The 22,858-nt window shown below is 40.8% G+C and overlaps 1 protein-coding gene across 2 annotated transcripts in view; it reads left to right on the top strand.

Moving 5' to 3' along the window:
* Positions 1-9,143: 9,143 nt before the first annotated feature.
* lancl1 (LanC antibiotic synthetase component C-like 1 (bacterial)) overlaps positions 9,144-22,858 on the top strand; it is a 24,627-nt gene continuing 10,912 nt past the window's right edge. Inside the window, exons 1-6 of one of the 2 annotated variants that reach the window (XM_007900133.2) lie at positions 9,144-9,521; positions 13,185-13,302; positions 14,587-14,794; positions 17,872-18,019; positions 19,467-19,607; positions 22,215-22,397. In XM_007900133.2, the coding sequence (XP_007898324.1) occupies positions 9,438-9,521; positions 13,185-13,302; positions 14,587-14,794; positions 17,872-18,019; positions 19,467-19,607; positions 22,215-22,397 (882 nt within the window). In that variant the 5' untranslated portion in view covers positions 9,144-9,437. 2 annotated transcript variants of the gene reach the window in all.

The following is a 22,858-nucleotide window of genomic DNA, read 5'->3' as shown; positions in this document are numbered from 1 at the left end:
AAATACACAGTAAATCCTGTGAAGCACTTTCAAACATTCACAGAAGGTGAAAGGTGCTATACCAAAAGCAAATATTATTATTATTATTATTATTACTGGCTGTTCTCCTGGACGAAGTTTACACTGAAATTATTCCTTGCCTCAATCTAACTCAATCTTAATTTAATACTTCATATTTATGTTTATTTATGAGGTAGATATTTGGACTATAGGGCACAAAGGCTTTTGAATAATTACATGACATTAACCACATCCCAAAGATGACTACAGCACAAAAGAGATCCAGATAAACAAAGCCATTTCATTCCATTCTTCCAAAATACCTAACCTACATTATTCCCATTGTAACATCGGGCTGCTTCTTAAACGAGTCCAGTCCTGAGCTTCACCAATCTTACTAGTAATCGTTCCAGACTGTTAAAACAAGAAAACGATCTACTGCTACTTAATTTACTGCTGCTAGTAGGTTAAATTATCTGCTAAACTATCCGCTAAGAGGGACTTACTTGATTTTGTCAATTAACTATTGAAATGAACTGCTTGATCCATAGAAATTAATGTGATTCTTGGGTGTAAAAATTCTGTTTAGCGTTAAGTGCAGCACATTTAGACGATGTGTGACTATAATGGAAAAGCCAATTAGAAGCTGACATCACCAAAAGTGCTGTGCATAATGCCGAATGGAACTTTTATCCATTAGTCGGAAACAGCAGAAATTTGAGACTTGGGGAAAAAAAAGGCCTGAATGAGGCCATGAGTCTGAGTTTGTTTTAGTGAAGCATTACATTAAATTTAAACATGCCTCTTTTGGAAGCAAAACAGCATTGCCTTGCAAGAGAGGGTCATTGAAAGCAATCATTGGTGAAAATGTCAATAGCGTCTCTAGTGTTGTTAAAAATTTGAAAGGTTTTGCAGAAAACATATTAATGATTTGAAAATATGGCTCAAGTTAGCACACAATCACAAAAAAAAGTGCACTTTGATTGTGAAACTGAGTTGTAAGGCTCTCAGTTTGTAGAATCAAAGAAAATATACCACAGAAAAAGTCCATTTAGCCTGATGAGTCTTTGCTTCATTACATCCCCATTTGGCTAAGCAAAACTATTATTAAACTCTTTGAGGTGCAAATAGATCCTGAGTCTTCTGGGTTGTAATGAACGTTATGGATATTATGTAACACTTTACGATTATTCATTAAATCTTGTGTTCTTTAAGTTTTGGAAAGAATATTAAATATAGTGCATCCGTAGCACTCAGTGAGCTTGCATTAAATATATTATTTATGACTTCTGGAAGTCGTATTAAAAGAAATGTACCAAGCATATCAAGGAGAATAAAAAAATGTTTCCTCATCTTACACACCCAGGTCCTTTAAGTTGCTGAAAAGTAAGGCAAAGATCAGGAAGATTGTGATAAGTTGCTAGCAAGAGGCAGCACAACTGTATCAATACCACAACCTCTGCACATAGGCGATCTGCAGTCTGATTCACACTGTGCTCATGAATCATGGGCAAATGTCAATTCAGTGCATCCACAGATCCATACAAGGCTGTGGAGTTCTGTAGGTCAGTGGCTAGAGCATTTGCCTTACAAGTGAGAGACCTGGGTTCGATTCCCAGCAGGGCAAAATGTTGTGCAAGTTTCCTTACAACACACGCCTCTGCTTACCTAGCAGTAAGTAGTCGATTGGCGGATCGCTTTTCCGGGGATAATAATTCCTTCAAAAAAATAATAATAATAAATTGGTCACTTGCGGGACACTGCTGTGCGCAATCGATTGCTGCGTTTCGCCCACAAAATATAGAGTCAATTCACTTTACAGTATATTCTTTTGAAGCACTTTGAGATGTATTGGAAGAGGTGATAAGGCGCTATCTCAAACAAGTATTATTATGATCAGGCAGAGTGACCATAACAGGCATAGAGACATATCAGTTAGCCTAAGAAGGGCGCTGGCTTCCACCGTTTCACCCACACACATCCAGATTCATTGGGCATCAAAATCAAAACATGACACTGTGCCTTATAGTTTCAACAGATACTCGTAACAAATGTGAATAACATTATGTAGTTTGGCACTGTAGTTAATCTGCCTACCACAGTGTTGAGAAACCAACAATGCTTTTGCTTGTAGGTCTACAATATATCTTTTCGCAGCTCTTTTTTTAAATCCTCTTCCAAAGATTTGAGTTTAGAGAATAAATGGACAGCCCTTGACACAATTGTGCTTATCACGTAATCTCTGCCCTGGAAGAATAACGACTTTAAAGTCAAAAAATTTCAACTTCTATGCAGTAAATCTGAGACTTTACCCTTTTACGTGTGGTTTAATGGAGATGTGGGGGATGGAGGGTAATCTTTACTGGCATCCAGTATGGAAGTGAATTAGACAGATCACTGTTATCAGCACTTGCTTATCCTTGTGGTCATCAAAAAAAATGAGTTACAAGAGTGGGATTCAGAGGCATAAATAGATTAGAAGTGACCTACATGTTCAAGATATAACAAAAATTATGATTTTCTGTGTGAAACTGCTACGTATGACATCAATAATGTTATAAATTGACACAACTGGGCTGGATCATTTCCAAAGCGTGCAAGTACTATCATTACGACACAAATCCGATAAGCAATTGACAAAGACAGAGTCCATGACAACAAGAACACCAACTTGCACTTATATAGCACCCTCCACGCAGGATAGCGTCTCAGAACACTTGACAGTGGTGGAGTCTGACGCCGAGCCGGTAGGAGAGAGGTGGCCGTAAGCACAGTCAAAGAGGAAGGTTTTCAGGCAGGACTTGAAAAAGAAGAGTGAGGGGCAAGGCAAAGGGACTGAGCGAGAGCGTTCCAGAGTTTCAGGGCGTAGTGGTTGAAAGTGGAACCTCTGATTGTGGGGTAGAGGGGGCAAGGGACGAGCAGGAGGCCGGTGCCAGTCGAGCAGAGGTGGTGGTGGTGGATTGGAGAGTGAGGCGGTCGGAGGATAGGGAGATGCCAGAGATTGAAGGAATTTGAAGCCAATCTGTTCAGTGATGAGGAACCAGTGGAGCCTGGCCAAAACAGGTGAGATGTGGGTTCGGAGCTTGGCCCAGCTAAGAATGTGTGCGGCAGAGTTCTGAATGAACTGGATCTTGTGAATGGTGGAGCTGGGGAAACCAGTGAGGAGGACGTTTGAGTAATCTAAGTGGGAGGTGACAAACACATGCACGAGGGTTTCGACTGCATTTAGGGTAAGGTAAGGTCAGAGGCGGGCAATGTGGCGGAGGTGGAATAAGGCGGTCCTGGTCAGGGATCGGATGTGGGGGAGGAAGGACAGCTGGGGGTCGAACCTAGATTGCACACTGGTTTAGTGAGTCTGAGGGAGAACCCAGGGAGGTTGAGGAGTTTAGATCCGCAGCAGTGAAGACTTTGATGGGAGCCAAGGAGTATGGCTTCCATCTTGTCCATATTCAGCTGCAAGAAGTTTGCACTCATCCTGGCCCTGATGTCTGCCTGACAAGCTAACAGAACATCGGTGGACTTGGAGTTGGTATTCGAGGAGGCAAAAGTAAACTTGTGTGTCATCCACATACATGTGGAAGTTTACCCCGTGTCTGCGGATGACATCACCCAGAGGGAGCATATAGATAAAAAAAAGAAGAGGGCCAAGGATGGAGCCCTGGGGTACCCCGCAGGTGACCAGGTGGGGGCGGGAGGAGAAACCATTTGCTGAGATAAAATGGAGGCAGTTGGTTAAGGTACCTAAGGTAATGTTGTCTTTTTTTAAGCAATTTTTGAAGGCCTCTTTTCAAAGCAAATTATTTTGCTACACTAGTATTCATTCATTGAGATATCCCCACAGGAGACAGCATGTCAATTTCAATAGGACAGTTGATTGTCATCAATTGACAGCTCTTCACTGTAGTGCTAATGTCCGTCGACCTTTCGTGTTCAATGAGCAGAGTAAATAGGCACAAAGTATCTAACTGAAAGGCAAGTAAATATCAGGCTGTAAAATCTATTCAACTGCAAAACTCATGTCCCTGTCGCAATTGGATATCTGCCAGTCTGTCAACTGTCCATCACACTCCCCACTCTCTGTCGCACTCTTCTGTTTACACGTCCCTGCTATCCTCAAGAGAAGGTCACAGCATTATCATTCACAGTTTAAAAGCAAGTGAAGGTTGAGTGTGATCATGATTTCCAATGGTGATATTTTTGAATTTTTTTGTATGGTAAACTGGTACTTGTATAAACTAATCGTTCAATCGGGCACCAAAAAATGTTTCGATAAGCCCTCGGTTAGGGAGCATAAAATGGTTAGGCCTGAGCTGGAGTTTTGTGTCCAATTCTGGGCACCACACTTTAGGAAGGATGTCAGGGCCTTGAAGAGGATGCAAAGATTTACCAGAATGAGAGATGAGGGACTTCAATGATGTGAAGAGATGAGGGGGCTGGAATTAGAGCAAAGATGGTTAATGGGAGATTTAATAAAGGTATTCAAAATTATGAGGGGTTTTGATAGAGTAAATAGGGATAAACTATTTCCTTTGGCGAATGTGTCAGTAACCAGAGGACACAGATTTATGATAATTGGCAAAAGTACCAGAGGAGAGACGAGGAGATATCTCTTTACCCAGAGAGTTGTTAAAATCTGAAATACATTGCCTGAAAGAGTGATGGAAGCAGATTTGATAGGAGCAGATTCGATAGGGAATTGGATAGGTATTTGAAAAGGAAAGATTTGCAAGGCTATGGGGTAAGAGCGGAGGAACAAAGGCTACAAGTTGGGTAACTCTTTCAAAGAGCCCGCACAGGCACAATGGGCCGAATGGCCTCCTTCTGTGCTGTAAGATTCTATAACACTATTTCAGGTGCTTATTACTGACCATTTGTGTTTCATGATCTTTATATACAATGGCTGAGGACTTGGGATCTATGAGGAATGCATGCAACCGGGCTGAGCCGTACCTTGTGCTCAGGTCCAACAGACCTGATTCTCTTCTGAAGTCAAGTTCCAATTATAAAGCAAGAAAAATATTAATGAAACCATGAAACTAAACTGTCCCAGCACTAAAATTACACATGGCTGGCGTATTCAACCTTATGGTCTGGGTTGAATTAGGCAGCTTTGAATCTTGCTCTGTGCTGAGTTGGCTGATCTCACCGGGGGAGCTACAATTAGGCTCAGTGGCCCTGGGTTTGGGAGCAGACCATTTTCAGTCAAGGTTCCCGCTTGTGATTGCTATCTGGAGGTACGAGTAAGGAGGTGCGTATGTGGAGTCATAAACGGTCAGGAATAAACACCTGAAAAAAACACATAAGGATGTGGACATCAGGAGAATTTGCCAATTCTGGTCATTGCACGAAGTTTCAACATCAGTATTTTCACATGAGCCCTCTGATACAAGATGATATAGCAATGGACTGACCCCTGCTATCCGTATTAGATAACTTTTAAGAATGTTATCTCTACATGCATAAATGATTAGAAAACCAACAATCTATTCAAACCACAACAAAAATTTAATAGCACCAGCAATTGTGCAGCAGGAAGAGCTTTACAGCTGTGAGGAATTTTAAGCTATTGTTTTTCAAATTGTTATATAAATTGATTTAATGTGAAGTTAAAATCTGAACAAATAATCCAAGCTCTCTGATTTAACTTACACTTGTTCTTTGTTTTACTACGAAGTGTAGAGTGAGTGAGAGCAATGGTGCAGATTTTTTTAATTAAAATATTTTCAATTGATATCTCTTTTACCATTAGATACAATATCCATTCAACAATTTACATTTATATAGTTTTTTTACATCTGGAGGACATCTCAAAGCACTTCACGCAACTGATTAAGTGCCCGAGCTGGGGAGAGGGGTTATTCACCATATAATATCAGTAAGGGGTTTGGTTTTCTGGGAGGATCAGATCAAATGCACTGAAGTGCCTTCTCTACCTGAACCTCGCTTGTCATCTTGTAAACAGCCCTACGTATCCTCACACATCATGTCACTGTCAACCATGTAATGTAATAAATAGCTCCACTTGTGAGGAAACAAAACACTCATAATTTTTGGTACTGTTCCTGATTGTTCATTTTCACCTACTTGTTTAACAAGTATTGTGGACAGATGCTCATATGTATGAGACATATGTCTAACATGTTAAGATAGTCGTTTGTAGAAGTGAAATGTTTATTGAACTCTTGCAGGATTGGTTTAGTCATAACATCATACACGCTCAAGTCAATGTGTGTGAAGACATTAACTTTTCCAAAACGAAAATCACCACTTTAGGTACAGATTCATTGAGATTCAAACTTTATGGGGGAAAAACAGCAGCCAATTGCGCAGAGCAGAGTCCCACAAACAGTCATGGATTGAATGACTAAATTATAATTAAAAATTTTTTTTTTTTGAAGGGATTATTACCACTGGAAAATTGATCCATCAATCTACTACCAATGGGTTCCTACTGACTGCTAGGTAAACAGAAGTGTGTGGAGTAATGAAACTTGCCTAAGGTTTCACCCTGCCCAGGAATTGAACCCAGTTCTCTCGCTTGCGAGGCGAGTGTTCTAAACACTACAGGATGAATTAACTCTGCGTGAGAAGGAAATGGAATTACAGTCTATCAATGCCTTATTCACACTATTATTCAGAACATCCCCCTGCATTTAGTATCATACAGCAATGTCATTGAACTTAATGTTCTTTGTATTTAGAATCGGTTATGATCACAAAATAGAAACTTTTCCCGGCTTCTTAACTAACACTGCAGCATTGACGAGCGTTGCTTTCTTGTTGCTATTTCCTCAAGCCTCTATCACTGTGCACCTGAACACACTGTCCCACTTCACAACCCATTCACATTTCACCTGGTGGCAACAAAATATTGTAGGGTTGGTCAATTTAACATTACTACATCTCAGTAACAGGGAAGAATAAATATGTTATGACTGAACCAATCCTACAAGAGTTCAATAAATATTTCACTTCTACAAACTCCATAAAGAAACCAAACCGACAAGCATCTCCATAGAAGGATAAATACTGGTGTGCTCCACTTTGTAACTTCAGGTTGAGGTTTCACAATGGCTCCAAAACAAAAGTGATATTGACTCTCACTTTAGTATTACCCTGACTCAGTTGGTAGCACTCTTCCCCTCTGACTCAGAAGGTAGTGAGTTCAAGCCCTATGATGGGACTCAGAACCTATATAGTTTAAGATGACACTCCAATGCTGTACTGCGGGTGTGTTGCATTGTGAGAGTTGCCATCCTTGAATTGAGACATTAAACGAAAGCTGCCTATTCAGGTGGACATTAAAGATTTCATGGCATTCTTCGAAAAGGGAATGGAGGTTCTCCTGGTGTCCTGGCCAACAATCCTCCAAATAAAATTGGTTACTCACATCATGGCCGTTTGTGGGATATTGCTGTGCGCAAGTTAGCTGCGCGTTCACACACAAAATACAAAATACACACATGCACACCAGCTTTTTCAGATATCTTGTGAACCACTTTAAGACATCTGAACGCTATACTAATGCTGTATTAAATGCTGCATTAAATGCAGGGATTATTACCAGTGTTGTAGATATAGAAAAGAGACAGCACATGTCCACAATTTAAATAAAAACTTTCAGAGACCTCAGCCACCAGCCATCTTATAGATTTCGGCAATCTTAGTGATTTGCACAGAGGATTGTTAGAATTGTGGAATGTTTTTTCCACGAATCACTGTAAAGTTTGCAAAAAAGTTGAAAATCGTTAAGCAAATTTGGATTTTTTTTAAAATGAGGAGACATATGCCAATGAAACAGAAGCCAACTTGGAATAAAACAATTGGGAGCAATAACTAATGATGATTTCACTGTATCAGAGTGCTACCTACAGGCATAAGCTATACTTATCATCCTTTTAGCTTGATCAAACCATGTGTTCCAGAGGAACATTCACATAAACAGCTGCTACAGGATTAATAAAATATAACCACCGCTGTGAAAGAGCTAAGTGTATAAGTCAATCATCGAACTCTGCTGACATTGATAAATTGTGACAGAATCATTAGAACCCTCAGTCGATTGAATTATAACGTGGAAACTCCCACCACAGTAACTGTTATTGTTATTGTACACATAGTCATTCAAAAGCAACAAACTGGCTCGTGGAAGGTTATAATAATAATAATAATAATCCTTGCATTTGATATAGCGCTTTTTACGTCTTCTAGATGTCTCCAAGAATTTCACAGAAATAGACTGTAAAGTGAATTGACTGTATATTTGTGGACAAAATGCGGCAGCCAATTGCGCACAGCAGTGTCCCACAAACAGTCGTGGATTGAAATGACCAATTCTTTATTGTTTTTTTTTGAGGGATTATTGTTGGGCGTGTGGAAACTTGCCCAAGATTTTCGCCCTGCCGGGAATTGAACCCAGGTGTCTCGCTTGCAAGTGCTCTAACCACTGAGTTACAGGGCTCCAATAATAATAATAATAATCCTTGCATTTGATATAGCACTTTTCATGTCTTCTCGACGTCTCAAAGCGCTTCACAGAATATACTGTCAAGTGAATTGACTGTATATTTGTGGGCAAAATGTGGCAGCCACAGCAGTGTTCCACAAACAGTCGTGGATTGAAGTGACCAATTTACTATTGTCTTTTTTCTTGAGGGATTATTATCGGATAATAATAACCTCCTCAGTGGACATTCACATTTCACATATACCGAGGAGTCCTGTAGCTCAGTGGTAAGAGGACTCGCTTTGCAAGCGAGAGACCTGAGTTCAATCCCAGGCAGAGGGCGAAACCTTGGGCAAGTTTCCTTACTCCACACAGAGCCTAATAATGATCCCTCCAAAACCAAAAACAATAATAAATTGGTCATTTTCAATCCACGACTGTCTGTGGGACATTGCTGTGCGCAATTGGCTGCCGTGTTCGCCCACAAATATATACAGTCAATTCACTTTACAGTGTGTTCTGTGAAGCGCTTTGGGACGTCCGCCCGACCTGAAAAGCGCTATATCAAATGCAAGTATTATTATTATTATTATGTGATGGATGAAAGGGGGGGTTGCTAGGCAGCGAGGATGTGATGGACAGGGGAGCGTTGCTAGGCAGCGAGGATGTGATGGACAGGGGGCGTTGCTAGGCAGCAAGGATGTGATGGACAGGGGGCGTTGCTAGGCAGCAAGGATGTGATGGACAGGGGGCGTTGCTAGGCAGTGAGGATGTGATGGACAGGGGGCGTTGCTAGGCAGCGAGGATGTGATGGACAAGACGGTGGCAGCGATTAGTGCGCATGCGTCCTCGGGTCGCTGTGGTTACGGTGTTGGTTTTGCTGCCGTTTCTTTAACCGACTTCTCCCCTCCGAGTGGAAAGCCGCTCCGCCCCGGGGGTGCGATTCGCAGGAAGCGGCGCTGGTCTGGTCCTGTCCGGTCCGGCAGCAGCAATGGAGACGAGAGCGTTTATAAACCCGTACAACGACTACGAGGGCCTGGCCTCGGCCCGGGATCTGTTTGACTCGGCGGGCGACGTAAGTCCAGGGCCGGCCCGAGGAGAACGAGAGGCCGAGGCCTAGTGACACAGCGAAGGGTCGAGGCCTGTGGTAGAGGGAGGGCTGCACAGTGAGCCGCCCTGGGCGGGTGTGGGTGGGCCCTTGGGTGAGTGAGTGGGTGGGCCCTTGGGTGAGTGGGTGGGTGGGCCCTTGGATGAGTGAGTGGGTGGGCCCTTGGGTGAGTGAGTGGGTGGGCCCTTGGGTGAGTGGGTGGGTGGGCCCTTGGGTGAGTGGGTGGGTGGGTCTGGACGGGATGAGATGAGATGGTTCTCCTCAGGGAAACGTGAGCCCGATAACCACGAGAGCGGTTTGCGAGGACCACGTGACTCGGATGACCCACACGAGAATGAGCAAACAACTATTTGGGATTTTCCAATGAATGCGCAAACGTTCCCCGTTCCTGAAATCCTGGCCTGCGTCAATTTTTTTTTTTGGCGCGTGTGAATGCGAACAACAACAACAACTCGCGTTTACACAGCGCCACTCAGGCAGGGGTAGCGTCCCAGAGCGCTTGACAGTGGCGGGGCACGATGCCGAGCCGAGGGGAGGGAGACGTGACCGTAGGCACGGTCAAATAGGAAGGTCTTCAGGGGCGACCTGAAGATGGGGAAGGAAGGGGCAGGGCGGAGGGATAGAGGAAGAGCGTTCCAGAGATTCAGGGCGGACTACTGTCCGAAAGCGGGGCCACCAATGGTGGAACGGAGGCCGCAAGGGAACCTGCAGAAGGACGGAGCCAGTCGAACGGATGGCAGCAGGTTGTGGGTTAGGCGGGGGTTAAGCAGGTCGGAGAGGTAGGGAGGTACCAGGGCATGAAGGATTTGAAAACGAGTGAGGATCTTGAAATCGATCCATTCGGCAATAGGGAGCCAGTAGAGCCTGGCTGTAGCTGGTGTGATGGGGGTACGGAGTTTAGTACGGGTGAATAAAGAGACTCAACAAATTTAGTTGTTCAATAGAGACTCAATACTCTCAATGAAATGATGAGAGAAGTGAGCTTTTAGTCTCTTATTTCTAAACCTTGCACCCTCTGCACATTCGTCTGTAAATCTATTTCTGCCAACTTGCAACTTACTTGAAGAGGCACTTGTTAATTGTCTTGGTGAGATTGTGCTGATAATTCCTTCCCACTAAACATTGGTCTATGTGAAAATGGTACACTCGGGTAACATTAAGAGGCAATACTAACTCAGTAGTTTAAATAACCCTTGAAACCAAAAAAAGGCTGCTTCATATTAGCCTTAATTCATTCCTTTATCAGTCACTCAACACTACATTTAAAGAGAAAGGGTTGGTTGGACTGGCTTGGTGAAGATTTCTCCCAAATCTCTCAATTTTTTTTGTTCGTCAACTGGGTGTCTGACTTGTGTAAATTCAGCACCAAGCTTAAGAGTATTGAAGCCAGACTGAGCATTCCACGTATATCGCCAACATGTGAAAATGTCCGTGTCTTGACTGGAATGCCCATTCTCCCCAAAGGGATGCATCTTGGTTATCTAATTCTGGAGAGTATTAGACGCAAGTTAACAGGAGCCAAGGTGTGGAGACACCAAAGTGCATTGGGTGACACCACTGTTGATGTTAGCCAGTTAAAACCACAGAGCTTGTCATTCAAAGCATTGTCTGGTAATTTTCCTGCTGTTCTTCCAGCTTGGACCAGTCCAGCTGTTAGGGATTTGGCTTGCAGGAGCTGAGTGTGAAAAATCCATACCCTCACAGTCCTGCTGATGAGCCAGGCTGCCTGCTCTATCATCAGCAGTGCTCTGGAGTATTGCAGACCCACCTGGCTGAGGAACCAGGGTACCTCTCTCTCAAAGTAACAAGAAGTATTCTGATTTTAGCACCCAATTTCCTCACTCTGACCAAAAACAAAATTATGTGTGGTAATAAAGTTGACTGCCATTGCAGTTGATATGTCTTCCATGATTTTACAATTTGTTCTTCCATAATCCCCCCAAATATTCATTTTCCTGTTCAAACTCATCAGACAGTGCAAACACCGAACTTCAATTACATATTCCCTCCAATATTCCCTCCTGTATCAGTTTGTTATTTAAAGGGAAGTGAACTTTTTGTAAACTGGAAATGGTCAACTCTAGTTTTTGTGTTTCCTTTGAAATACTCGGTCTTTTACGTCTCAGTTCCTTATGCCAAATACATACCTGTATTTGGATTGGATGAAATCTGTAGGAAAGAATAATTGACTGATTCTCCATGGGTTCAGTAGAATTTACTCAACTGCTTTTAAAAGGCTGGATTGAGAGCAGTTCTCATGTATCCTCACGTATTCTGCGTTTCAAGTGCAGGAACTGAGCTTAATCTCCAGTCTGACATTGCTTCCCCAAAAAGGATTTGATTTATTGTACAATTTGTATGTGCTGGAACAATGCAGTAATTGTCTAGTCAGCAGTAAAGTATTGTGCCAGCAAATAAGACCATAAGACATAGGAGCAGGAGTAGGCCATTCACCCCCTCGAGCCTGCCTCGCTGTTTAATAAGATCATGGCTGATCTTCTAACCTAATTCCATTTACCTGCCCTATCCGCATATCCCTTAATCCCTCTATCCTTTAGAAATCTATCAACCTCAGTCTTGAATATGTAAGATTAGAGAATTGTGAAAATGGTTCATAAAATGAAATTTATTTATATTTGCAGGTTTATTTATATTGTGGTCAAGGCAGATAGGAGATGAAAATAGCTAATTTTATCTTTTATGTCAGGAAATGGCTTAAAGCATTTCACAGGATTCATTGTACAGTGTAGTGACTGTATTTTTGTAGGGAAATGAGACAATCAATTTGTGCATAGAAATCTCCCACAAACAATTGTGAAGTGAATGATCAATTTTATTTTGAGGGATTCTTAGCCAGTTCCCTTTTCTTATTGAATCGTGCCATAGGACTTTTAACATTCTCCTGAACAGGTAGATGGGACCTCAATTTAACATCTCATCCAATGAACGGCACCCCCAACAGCATAGCATACTACCAACAACAACAATTTGCATTTATAGATCACCCTTCGCGCCAGATGGGTCTCAGAACACTATTATATTGGAGCAATACCAACAACAAGATTGCATTTGTATAGCGCTTTCACGTCGGGAGAACATCCCAAGACACTGGACAGTCAGTGTTTTGGACCCGAGCTGGGATTCGGGATTGTAGAGGGTGGAGGGCAGGCAGGGAAGGAGGGTGATTGAATGTATGGTTGAAAAGGAGGGTCTTGAGACAAGTCTTGAAGGAGGCAAGAGAGGAGGCGAGGCAAAGGGACTGCGGGATGGAGTTCCAGAGCATGGGGACAGAGTGGCTGAAGGCCCACCTGCCAATGGTGAGGTGGGCGAGGTGGAGGACGTGAAGCAGGCTGGAGCCCACTGAACAGAGGGAGCGGGCAAGATGGTAAGGGGTTAGGAGGTTGCAGAGGTAGGGGGATGTACCAGCAAATAGCAATGGATTGGAGTGCCACCCTAGCATAAGTTTGATGTGGGGCTTGAACCCACAATCTTCTGGCTCAGATATGAGAGCATTAATACTGAGTCAGGCTATACATCTTTTACATGAAAACTTTGGTGAAAGTTAAAACACCTAAATGGCTTGTTTTTATTTCCAACCATAAAATGACTTTATTTCTTAATTCTGTACAGCTAACCAATGAGTTCATTCAACGGCTGCAGAGTCACATCAGCCAATTACTGCAACAGATGGAAAATGGTGTGAAAAAAGCTGGTCGAACTGACTGCACAATCTACACTGGATCAGCAGGTACAGTGTCACTAAACAACTGAAAAAAAGAATGGTTGGTACTTAACAGAATGCCAATAAGGTAGTGAGAATTGTCTACAAGATTCTGGATAATGTCTACAAGATTGTAGTCGGTGTTTCCAATGATTTTTATGAAGCAGGTGAAAATAAGAATTCACCAACTAATAACTGTTTTGGGGAAATAATTCTTCCCTGTACCTTTGTATAAATGTATTTTGAGTGTTGTGTGATCTCTGGAAAAATTATGTAGTAACCATAAAATGCTTTTAAATCATTCCTAATGTTTGTAAATAAAGAGTAACTATCAAATAGAATCAAGCTCTTTCTTCTCCCCCTCTTTATTTAGATTGGCTGTTTGTTTGTTTGTGCAGAAATTTTTTATTTACAAATGGATCACTCTATTGGTGGGGGAATTATATCATTGGACAAATCTAAACATCCAAATTCTGAACTATTCCTTATTTTGGGGAAAGCACTTGTGTGAAATGCTGTGTTAACGCAGTGTTTTAGTATGGCTCAGTGGTGGCATTCTTGCCTAGGAGTCAGAAGGTTGTGAGTTCAAGCCCCACATCGGGACATGAACTCACAACATCTGTGCCAATGTTTGAGTAAGTGTTGGTGGACGCAATCTGAGGCAACCAAAAAAAATTGCTTGAGAACCACTGGTCTAAGATGACACTCAAATGCAGTGCTGGAGGGTGTTGCATTGTTGAAGGTGCTGTTCTTCGGATGATGTTAAACCAAGGTCCCATCTGCCAGTTCAGGTGGACATTAAAGATTCCATGGCACTTTTTGAATCGAGAGGGGAGTTTCTTCTGGTTTCCTAGCCAATAATCCCCCAAAATAAAATTGGTCATTCATTTCATGGCTGTTTTGCGACATTGCTGGGCACAATTGGGCTGCCGCGTTCACCTACAAATATATAGTAACTGCACTTAACAGAGAATCCTGTGAAGTGCTTTGAGACATCCCAACCTGAAAGATCCTATACCAAATACAAGGGTTATTATTATAATTCAGCAAATTAAGAAGTAGTGCTCAACCATCCTTAGAACTGGGAAATCCAACTGCTTGTCAGGGAATTAAATGCAGAAGCCCTGTTGGGTGCTATGAGAATTATTTACATTTATTTTTAAGTGGTCATGTAAATTTCAAAGCTACACTTAAATGAGTTTTAAGGTGGACAAGTTTTTTTTATCTAGACTGACCAAAGAGATATTTATGAGGTGTGTTTATTACTCTTTAGTTTGCTAATAGTAATTCGTTTTTTATTTGATTCTTCAGGGATTGCCTTATTGTACCTGCATCTACATAATACTCATTACGAGCAGTCCTTTCTGCAGAAATCTCTGGAGTATGTAACTAAGAGCTTCAATCGTAGCTTTAAACTTGGTGAGACTTTCCTGTGTGGAGATGCAGGTCCCCTAGCTGTAGCTGCAGTGGTGTATCATAAGCTGCAACGAGTTCAAGAATCAGAGGACTACATCAATCAGTAAGTGAAGTAATAGGACTGTATTTGAATTGTGCAGGAATCATAAAATGCTTTATAAATGATTCATACTATTTGTAAATAAGGAGTAACAATCGGACGGAATTGTGCTCATTCTTCTCCTTCAGATTGGGTTGGAGCCACTCTTTATTCGATTGGAGTGATTCACTTTACTCAGGTGTTTACACAAATTGCTTGACCATTAGGTGCTGTTTGTTTATCATTTCAATAAATCTTGGTTTATTTTGGTGAATACTATAAAATAAATTTTGGTGAATACTCACTACCAGCGCCTTGGGACGTCCTCCTGATGTGAAAGGCGCTATACAACTCTAATTTGTGTTGTACTGAAGATGTAAATCTACTGCTGCCATGGAATATGAACTTTGCTCTTCCTGTTGGCCACTTAATAATGCTATAAGAAGAGTGATATCCTAGGATTACTGAAGACTCTGTATCTAGGTTGTGAGCAAAAGGATGGTGGTAAAGCTCTCATGTTTCATGATGAATTATGTTGCTCACCAAGAAGCTCACAGGGAGTTCCCCTGTCATCCTCCAGTGATAACTCAAACCTGTTTGATATCTAATAACCAACTGGCAACTATCATACTTGAGGGGAAGTAAGCATAGTCTCCTTGGGCCTAAGCTGACTGCAAGGTAAACAAACCTTGTAGTGGAATATCAGAATCATGACCATCCTCTGTGATAGTTCAGTTTCTGAACTAGATGGCTCATTGGCAGGACTTACAGTTTATGGGGTCAGGGATTTTTCTCACTCAGCACCAGTTAACCTTGTAAGGCAAAGCCCTAATGGGTAGGGAGGTCCTTCAAGCATTAAGAAGCTTGCCAGACATTGCTTGTAATGGCAATCTATGAGGATTTAGCTGCATAATCTCCAGCTGTACCTCAACACATATTCTGGGGTCAAAATAAAGCAAAGTACAATAAAGCCCTGTTATATAGTAATATAATAATAATAATAATCCTTGCATTTGATATAGCGCTTTTCACGTCGGGAGGACGTCCCAAAGCGCTTCACAGAACACACTGTAAAGTGAATTGACTGTATATTTGTGGGCGAACGTGGCAGCCAATTGCGCACAGCAAAGTAGTTGTAGGTCCGTAAATTTCCATCCTATCTTGTATCCTCTCGCAATTGGCTGTGGCTGTCGTGTTTTGTCCACAAAATATACAGTTAATTCACTTTATATATATTCTGTGAAGTGCTTTGAGACATCTTGAAGATGTAATAAAGAGCTATATTAAATGCAAGGATTATTATTACAATAGGTTGCAATTAAGAGCAGCTGCTGGTCAGCACACTGTACAGGTGCACACAAAGATGTGCATGGATCATGGAGTTGTTTGGGATGTCACTTCCTGTGCACTGCACTTGCACATAATGTAAAAATGTTTCCTGTACTAAAAAGACCGCTTTCTGCGTCATTAGACATGCAGGAAGTGAACAGTGACAGCGACCCCATGACCCAGAAGTCGGTCCAGATGGCAACCGCATTATAAGGATAACAGAATTATAAAGGAAGCCTTATAACAGGGTTCCACTACAGTTGGTGAAGTTTGTAACCATTGTTCAGTCGTGTTCCAGTGTATATTTTTTATAAATAAATTAGAAAAATATACCCAAATGTTGTCAAAAGGTTTTAACTTTTTTCTCCCTACTACAAAGTAATTTGAGTGATCATAATGTTACCACCTTGCTTCCGTATCCTCATTCTTATTAAATCTACTATTCACCAGGTAGATCTGGTTGTTAATTATTTGTAACACATTTTTAAAAAGCTGTATGATTTGCTCATTATGTGAATTTAATTCAAATAAATGTTGACTTCTTTGGAACGTTTGGATAGTTGTGGGTTCTTTGGTTAATCTTTTGCAGAAGTGATGCAATATGAACCGTTGAAAGCATTCCATTTAACGAAGGGTCAAAGCTGGGTTTAATTTCTCAGAAATAGCATTGCAGAAAGCGTCATTACTTTGACTTCTTGGCATTACCTGTTCGGTCATTATACTCTGTTCAATGAAACCAAACAAATCAATAATGTAACATGTTTAAAGTAGAAAGATTGGGTATAAGAAATGCTTCCAGTCAATATAATGTTAAGTAAAATATCTATCTATATTGTAGGAAAAGTTGATTTATATTATTTGCTTGTACAGGTGTTTAGTGTTTTTTCTCTTCATGAAGACTCATTTCAGGTCACCCATTGCTCTAGCTAGTTGCTCCAGTGATGCAGGTTATAGTGTATTGGGGAGAACCTCTTAGAATATCCTGTATTATTGGCATCTGCGAGCAGTGTGCGTGTTGATCCAGATTTGAATGAGATAGAAAACGTTAGTACTGGTGATTACAGAGGCACGGTGTCTCCTTGTAACAAAAGCTCTAAAGAAATTGGTCTTTACAGAGGTGTATGAAAACTTTGACATTGTATGGATGGAAATACGCTGTACTTTGACACTGTATGGATGGAAATACGCTGTACTGTAAGAACAACTGCCTTCTCTAAATACAGTCATAATATAATTTTTAAAATAAAAATGCGCACTTAATTTTTTGCACTACTAAATCTCATACAGCGAAAGGGAGGCGAGATCACTTTATTCTCATTGAATCTTAGAATTTGAGCAGATGATTAGAATTTAAAGGAGTTTTTTTTAAAGTTACCTTTTGTAAAAGCAGACTGTTGGGATAAGAAAGCAAACATTTCCAGCCTGTTTTTTTCCCCAAAAAAAACAGCAATAGCTGTTCAAAATGTCGTTAAATTTGTGGGTTTTTTTTAGCATTGTATCCTGCAGTCTACGAATAGAATGTTCTTGCCCTTTGCTGATCATTGTTGGATAGCATGACATGTGTTGAACGATACTACTGTTAGTTTTAAGTAGAATCATCAATAATTTAAAAATTACTGTATGTTCATTGTTCATTATCTTGTACCATTACAAGAGAGTGAGTTTTTTTTCTGTTATGTATCAGTTAAATCAGCGATAATATTAACTAAACAGCAGCTGTGTTTCCAGCAATTGATTTATACGTCTGAAAATGTTCAACTTCATTATTGCAGGCTCCTTCATCTACACCAGTCTGTAGTGAAATTGAGTTCAAAACTGCCAAACGAATTGCTTTATGGCCGAATGGGATATCTGTACGCATTGGTATTTGTTAACGAACAGTTTGGCCAAGAGAGGATTCCTGCACAGTACATTAAGGAGGTAATACAGTTTAGTTTCTTTTTAGAAAATAGGGTAAATTTCAAAGCATTTTAACCATTTCAGGATATTTGATCCTCCTGCTTTCTGAAAATAATACCTTAGCAAACTTATGCTACAATGTGTACAAATCATTTTCAAGTGTGTTGTTCCTTTGAACTCGTCCTGTTTTGACCTTGTTCTTATTTATTCTACTTTTCTAACTGCCGCCCCACCTGCGCAGTCAACTTGCTAATCCTGCAATTATTTGTAAACTTTGAGACAAATAGTGACATTATATATGTTACAAAATAAAAGATGAGAAAGGAAAACTCCAGTCATGTTTTGAACCTGTCCGATCCTGTTTAATGTACTTTGTAGAGGCAGGTACAGTGTCCTACGAGAGAACTTTCCTGGACTGCATGACCCGGGACATTTATCAGGGCCTTTATACTCAGTTACAAGGGCATTATGTCTATCAGGGTGCACTGAGTTACTTTTAAAAGGGTAAAATGTTGCTCTCTCCCTATCCAAATCTTGCTCGGCAACATGTCTTGCAGAGCGAAATACCTGCTCGCAGATCTCACCAGAGCAGTTTTCCAGCAAATTGCTGAATGGCAGATTATAGAAAGGCAATAGCTCTTCTTCCAATATTATTTAACAGAATCTACACCAGTCTGTAATAAAATTGAAGCCAAGTTTCTGTTAAAGATTTGTATTTAGCTGCAGATCATCCAAAACTCTGCAGCTTGTGTACTCTCACACACCAGGCTCCGTGACCCCATCACTCCCACCCTCGCCCGACTCCACTGGCTCCCCATCCTCCAGAGGATCGAGTTCAAGATTCTTGTCTTCACCTTTAAGGCCATACATGGCCTTGCCCTCTCCTACCTCTCTGACCTGCTGACTCCCTACGAGCCTACCCACTCCCTCCGTTCATCGGGCTCCGGCCTGCTCCATGTTTCCCGCCCGACCCACCCTACCATCGGTGGCCGGGCTTTCAGCCTCTCTACCTCCACACTCTGGAACTCCATCCCATGGTCCCTTGGCCTTGCATCCTCCCTCTTAGATCGTGCCTTCAGTCGCCCTCCCACCTCTCTGCCTTCCCTCACCCCTAGCCCACCCCTCCCCCATGTCTGGGTCCTGACCCCTGACTGTCCAGCAACTTGGGACGTCCTCCCGACATGAAAGGCGCTCTATATATGTAATGTTGTTGTTGTTGACTACCTATTTGTCTTCAAAGTTGTCAACTCAAGCTATCATTAGCCAGCCTGAAGCATATCATCGAATTTTGTTGTTGTATTTCTTCGTATTCTTTCTGATAAATATTTGGCCTGTGCTGGAACTAGTTTGAAACATATCAAAGTTTTACCCTGATGTCTGTAAAGATAGAAAACTTGCCCTCCCTTTCCCAGTAACTAATTCATTTGGAAATATTTTTTAATTTCTTCCTTTTTGTTTGTATTTGAAGATTTGCAGTGCTGTTCTAGCTTCTGGAGAAAAACTAAGCAGTAAGAAATCTTCCCGTAGTCCCTTGATGTATGAATGGTACAACGAATATTATGTTGGAGCAGCTCATGGCTTAGCTGGAATCTACTATTTTTTAATGCAGGCAAGTCATTAAATCTTAATCGTCGGTTACCAATTACCTGTAACCCAGTGTTATATGTTGTTTAAGTACAGTGTCTTTCCATTGTTCCTTTCAACTAACCAACTGTCTATTAGTCACGTTCTTACTCAGAGGGTTGTGGGTTCAAAGCCCACATCAAGACTTGAATGTCCTGGTCAATGTTCCCCAGATAAATTGGTTATTTACTTCATGATTATTGTGAAACCTTGTTTGTGGCTGCCGGTTTGCCTGCAATTACACAGTCACTACACTTGAAGCCAAAGCATCCCAAAGCATTTGTGAAGTGCTTTGAGATGTTTCAACGTTAAAGGCACCAAATCGAATTCAAAGATTATTATATTTGACCTCATCCTCGGAAAAATGTTCCACATAAATTTGTTTTGTTTAATATAGTTTACGTTTATAGCATCTAGACAGAAGAACAAATTCATCTTTAATGTTTAAAGTTTTCATTAACAAAAACATTTTTTTGATTAACCCAACACAAAGGCAATTGATGTGTTGGGATTTAAATCCAATAGAAGTGATATTAATGATGGACAAATACATTGGTGAGACTATGCACTGATGTAGTCCTCTCATGGCCCATTTACCTTTTTACAATTTTGGACAGTATTTCTGCAACCTCCAGAAGCACCAGCTGCAGCAGTGAAATGCTCCTTTGGGGCGAAGTCCACCATTTCTTTTCTGTCAGGTATAAGTGCTCTGTCTAGCCAAACAACCAGTAAAGTGGTTTTATTAGGTTATATGGACTTTTCCCAATCATCGATCGGATCTGTTGGCTTAAAACCAAGTTATAAATGTGAATTTCAACAACTGCCTATAGTCATTTTTTGATTACAGTTTATAGCTTTGTAAATAGGAAACGCTCCACAGAATCAGGAACTCTGAATATTACCGAACTGCTTCCATTATAACTGTTCTGCAATTAAAATACAATATTAGTTGTAAAAAGATGCACAGACAGTTGAAAAGATTCAGAGGAGGATAATGTCTATGGTGAAAGAGGTGTGATTATATGGTAATTATATGGTCTGTTTTTGGAAAAAAGAAGATTAAATCCAAAAAAGAACATGACCAAGTTTTTTAAAATATTGAAAGGAATTGATCAAGATACTATGGATGAGCTTTTTATTCAGAATTTGAGTAGGAGAACAGAGTTGTGCTTGTAAACCAAAGAATCATTAGGATGGCGTCTTTATACTTGTGGAATAGACTGCCATCTAGTGCTGTAAATACTTCAATTGAAGCATTCAGAAGGGTTGAAAACAAATGGGCTGGAGAAATAAGTGGAAATACACAGGAAATGACAATAAAATCCTAAACCGAGTGATTTGAGTTTGGTTCCTATTATTTTGCATTTTGTTTATGAGCAATGTAATATTACTTCTGAAGCATATACGCCATCACACAAAATGATTAATTTGGTGCTTTTTACAAAGCATGAAACTGTTTCTTAAATATTCTGATTCAAGCTTCATCTTTTCAAAGAAGTAAAATCAATAGAGTTTAGTATGATTACAGCTCTGAGATTATAATTTAATTCTAATGGTTTAATATGAAGGTCTGTTTATTGGGTTCAAATGTTTTTGAATGATAGTAATCTACAATAACTCTCATTTTGTCTTATTAAAAAAAGTTATTGATCCAAGTGTGATATTAAATTCTGTTAATTAGCAGAATTGTTAGGAATCCATAAAACTAAATTTAGATTAAAGTCTGGATTCTGTTGAGAAGTCACTTTTTCTCCATCTCAAAAAGCAGTGTAAGAAGCAGTTTGTATGTCTGTGCAGAAACGTAAGTGTATGAAGAGTGTACTTGGACTACTAAGCCTCATTTTTTTTAAACAAATTAAAAAATTCTTGTTTCCTAGTGTTAAAAACATTATTGAACTGTGGCCCTTTCATCTGTGAGAGTGGCTTTTGTTTTAAGAGACAATTTAAATTGCGCACAATCTCATTATGCTTTTAAACCATAAACGTACCGCGAAAAGAAGCACTGTGAAGCAGCTAAATCTAGGTGCCATTTTGCCAGTTGCATATGGTCATAAATAATAATCCTTGAATTTGATATTACGCCGTTCATGTTGGGAGGACGTCTCAAAAGTGTTTCACAGGATTCACTGTAAAACGTAGAGACTGTGTTTTGTAGGAGAATGCAGCAGCCGACCTGCGCACAATGATGTACACAAACAGCCATGATGTGAATGACTAATTTATCTGGGGGATTGTTGAGCAGGACCCCAGGAAAACTCTTTTTGAATAGTGCCATGGGAGGATGATGGCTCGATTTAATGGCTCAGCTTAAGGATGGCACCTCCCAACGATATAGGCATCCCCAACATTGTATTAGAATGTCAAATGTCATGGGACACTGACTCACAGGCAAGCGTGCTACCAACTGAGCCAGTCCGTTCTTTAAACGTTTAAAAGATATTTCTTTGAAGGTGATATTCGGGTAATCTCAGACAAATTAACTTTTGCATTGTGTTGAAATTTGTACAGATTTTTATGGGAAGGAATTTGATCGTATTTAAGGGATTTGTCTCTTTTGTTACCCTTTGAATTTTCATTTTTTTTTCTTCTTTAGCCAAGCTTTGGGATTGACCAAGATGTAATTTTGAAGTTGGTGAAACCCAGCGTGGATTATGTTTGTCATCTGAAGTTTCCATCAGGAAATTTTCCTCCATGTTTAGGTGATACCGGGGATAACCTTGTACATTGGTGTCATGGGTCACCAGGACTGATTTACATGCTAATACAGGCTTACAAGGTACATTTCTATGTAAATGTTCTTGCAGATTAGTTCTGTTTTGTAGATCTGTATTATTTATAAACTAGTTTTATGCTAAATGCTCCTAGGCTCTGGAACTCTATCCCCCAGTGCCTTCGCCTTGCTTCCTCCCTCTCCTCCTTCAAGGCCGGTCTCAAAACCTTTCTCTTTGACCGAGCCTTCAGCTCCCTCTCGACTCTCTTCCCCCTCCCTTCCCTCCCCCTGACCATTTCCCCCCTCCTCGCTCCCTCCCTTCCCTCCCCTCACCCTGACCATTTCCCCCCTGCTCGGGTCATGACCCAACTGTGCAGTGCCTTGGGACGTCCTCCTGACGTGAAAGGCGCTTTATAAATGGAATCTTGTTGTTGTTGTTGTAAATAAAAGTAATACTCTGCCACAATAAAATTTGATATTCCACAGTAATAATGGACGAATTTAGTGGAAAGGCGTTATCTCAGTAA

Source organism: Callorhinchus milii, unplaced genomic scaffold, assembly GCF_018977255.1.
Source record: "Callorhinchus milii isolate IMCB2004 unplaced genomic scaffold, IMCB_Cmil_1.0 Scaffold6, whole genome shotgun sequence".
NCBI classification, from domain to species: Eukaryota; Metazoa; Chordata; class Chondrichthyes; order Chimaeriformes; family Callorhinchidae; genus Callorhinchus; species Callorhinchus milii.
Note: the sequence above shows the minus strand (reverse complement) of the source record. Positions and strands in the feature narration are given on the sequence as shown.